Source organism: Acanthisitta chloris, unplaced genomic scaffold (assembly GCF_000695815.1).
Source record: "Acanthisitta chloris isolate BGI_N310 unplaced genomic scaffold, ASM69581v1 scaffold21524, whole genome shotgun sequence".
Classification (NCBI taxonomy): Eukaryota; Metazoa; Chordata; class Aves; order Passeriformes; family Acanthisittidae; genus Acanthisitta; species Acanthisitta chloris.
Window position 1 is genome coordinate 20,331 of NW_008670115.1, and position 1,638 is coordinate 21,968.

At 35.5% G+C, this 1,638-nt stretch overlaps 1 protein-coding gene across 1 annotated transcript in view; it reads left to right on the forward strand.

Moving 5' to 3' along the window:
- The window catches only part of ZFC3H1 (zinc finger, C3H1-type containing), a gene marked incomplete at its 5' end in the record, with an annotated part of 31,550 nt that overhangs the window by 19,869 nt on the left and 10,043 nt on the right, over window positions 1-1,638 (forward strand). The window contains one exon of the mRNA XM_009073573.1: window positions 763-1,000. Within this exon, the coding sequence (XP_009071821.1) occupies window positions 763-1,000 (238 nt within the window). The remainder of the gene's footprint in view (window positions 1-762; window positions 1,001-1,638) is intronic.

The following is a 1,638-nucleotide window of genomic DNA, read 5'->3' on the forward strand; positions in this document are numbered from 1 at the left end:
CTTTTATTCCCTTGAAAGTGCAGTCTTTGACTGTACTGCATTTATCCAGAAAAATGTTGGCATATCACTAGCCATGAGATTCTGTTCTGTTTTAGGAGCAGTTTGTGTTTAGACTTTATCTAATTGCATGCTCTAATTATTTTATTTGGGATCTGCTGATTTAACTGGACTATTCTAGCTTTGCATATGACTAGTAGAAAAAACTGAAGCAGTATCCTCAGTCTCAGTAAGGTTTTTGACACATTTTTTTAAAACAGTATGTCTGGAGAATGATGGTCCTTTCAGTAGACTTAAATAGCTGTAACTTAGTAGCTGTGTAACTAGAACTTAATAAAAGAACCCTCAAAACCAACCAACCTAGAAACCTCAAACGTGCAAAACCTAGTAGAATATAGTAAGCTGGATCCAGCTTGTTAAGGAGTTGTCTCTAGAGCTGATGTGTTACTTTTATGCAACTGGAAGTAATTGAAGAATTAAGTAGAAAAATGTAACACATGTTGGGAGATGCATGTTTTCAAAGTGTCTCTCCACTCCTCTGTGGCTTTTCTGAAGCTGTTACTAGAAATTGTGCATATGATTTGAATACAGTCACACATTCACATAAACTGAATATGATCATGATTGATGTAAAGAATTAGTTCTTGTCTTTTCTATGGAAAAGATTTGAGAATATTAAAATTTACCCTTACTGTTTTCTTTTTTCATTCTTAAATATAAAAGGCTTTATGATTGAAATGTAATTATTTCTTTTAACCTTTACAGAATGCTTTAAAATCAGCAAATGAAAAGATAATATCAGAACACCTTACTCTAAGTGACCGTTGCTTGGCTTGGCTGGCTTACATACATCTAATTGAATTTGGCATTCTCCCAGTCAAGTTCTATGATCCAGCTAATGTCAATCCTTCAAGGATTGTGCACAAAGAGCCATTTTTGATACCATGGCAGACAGTTCAAGATGTGAAGACTGATCCTGATACACTGTTAGCTATGTTTGAAGGTAAGGTTAAGGAGCTAACTACTTAATGCATTATACACACTACCAATCAAGAAATATTATCCAACTTTTGGAATTTCAAGGCAGTGCAATATTGCTGATGACTGTGTTAAGCCATTGGAATATTCCAGTGAATATGTCTTCTAGATTTGAACAGGCCAGTGAGGAAAATGTACATTTTTGGGTGCTTAACAAACACTGAATTTTTCACCTGTGGTTCAAAAGCCACGACTTTATCTTGATAGAATGTCATAGTTCAGAGAAAAAGACCAGTCAGTTGTTGTGACTGTATGGCATTGCTAGTTTTCTTGGTCTCATGCCAAGCTTAAAGCCAAACTTCTCTGGTCGTTCTTTCTTACCCTTCGTTCCCTCGATGGGACGTGAATACTGCAGAGTTGCTTTCCTGGAGTATTAGTGTGTTTCCTTAGAAGAAGCAGAGCAATGTACGTGTTTATCTTCATTCAAAGTTTAAGTAAATCGGGTAATTTTTTTAAGATGTAAGATTAAAATATTAGAAGAAATTGAATTCTTGACTTGTGTTGCTGCTGGAGGTAGACTTGATAACAGCAAATAAATGCTATTATGTAGCATTTCTAAATGTCAGTACTTAGTGTGTTAGCCAGCAGCAGTGCCGAGTTCCT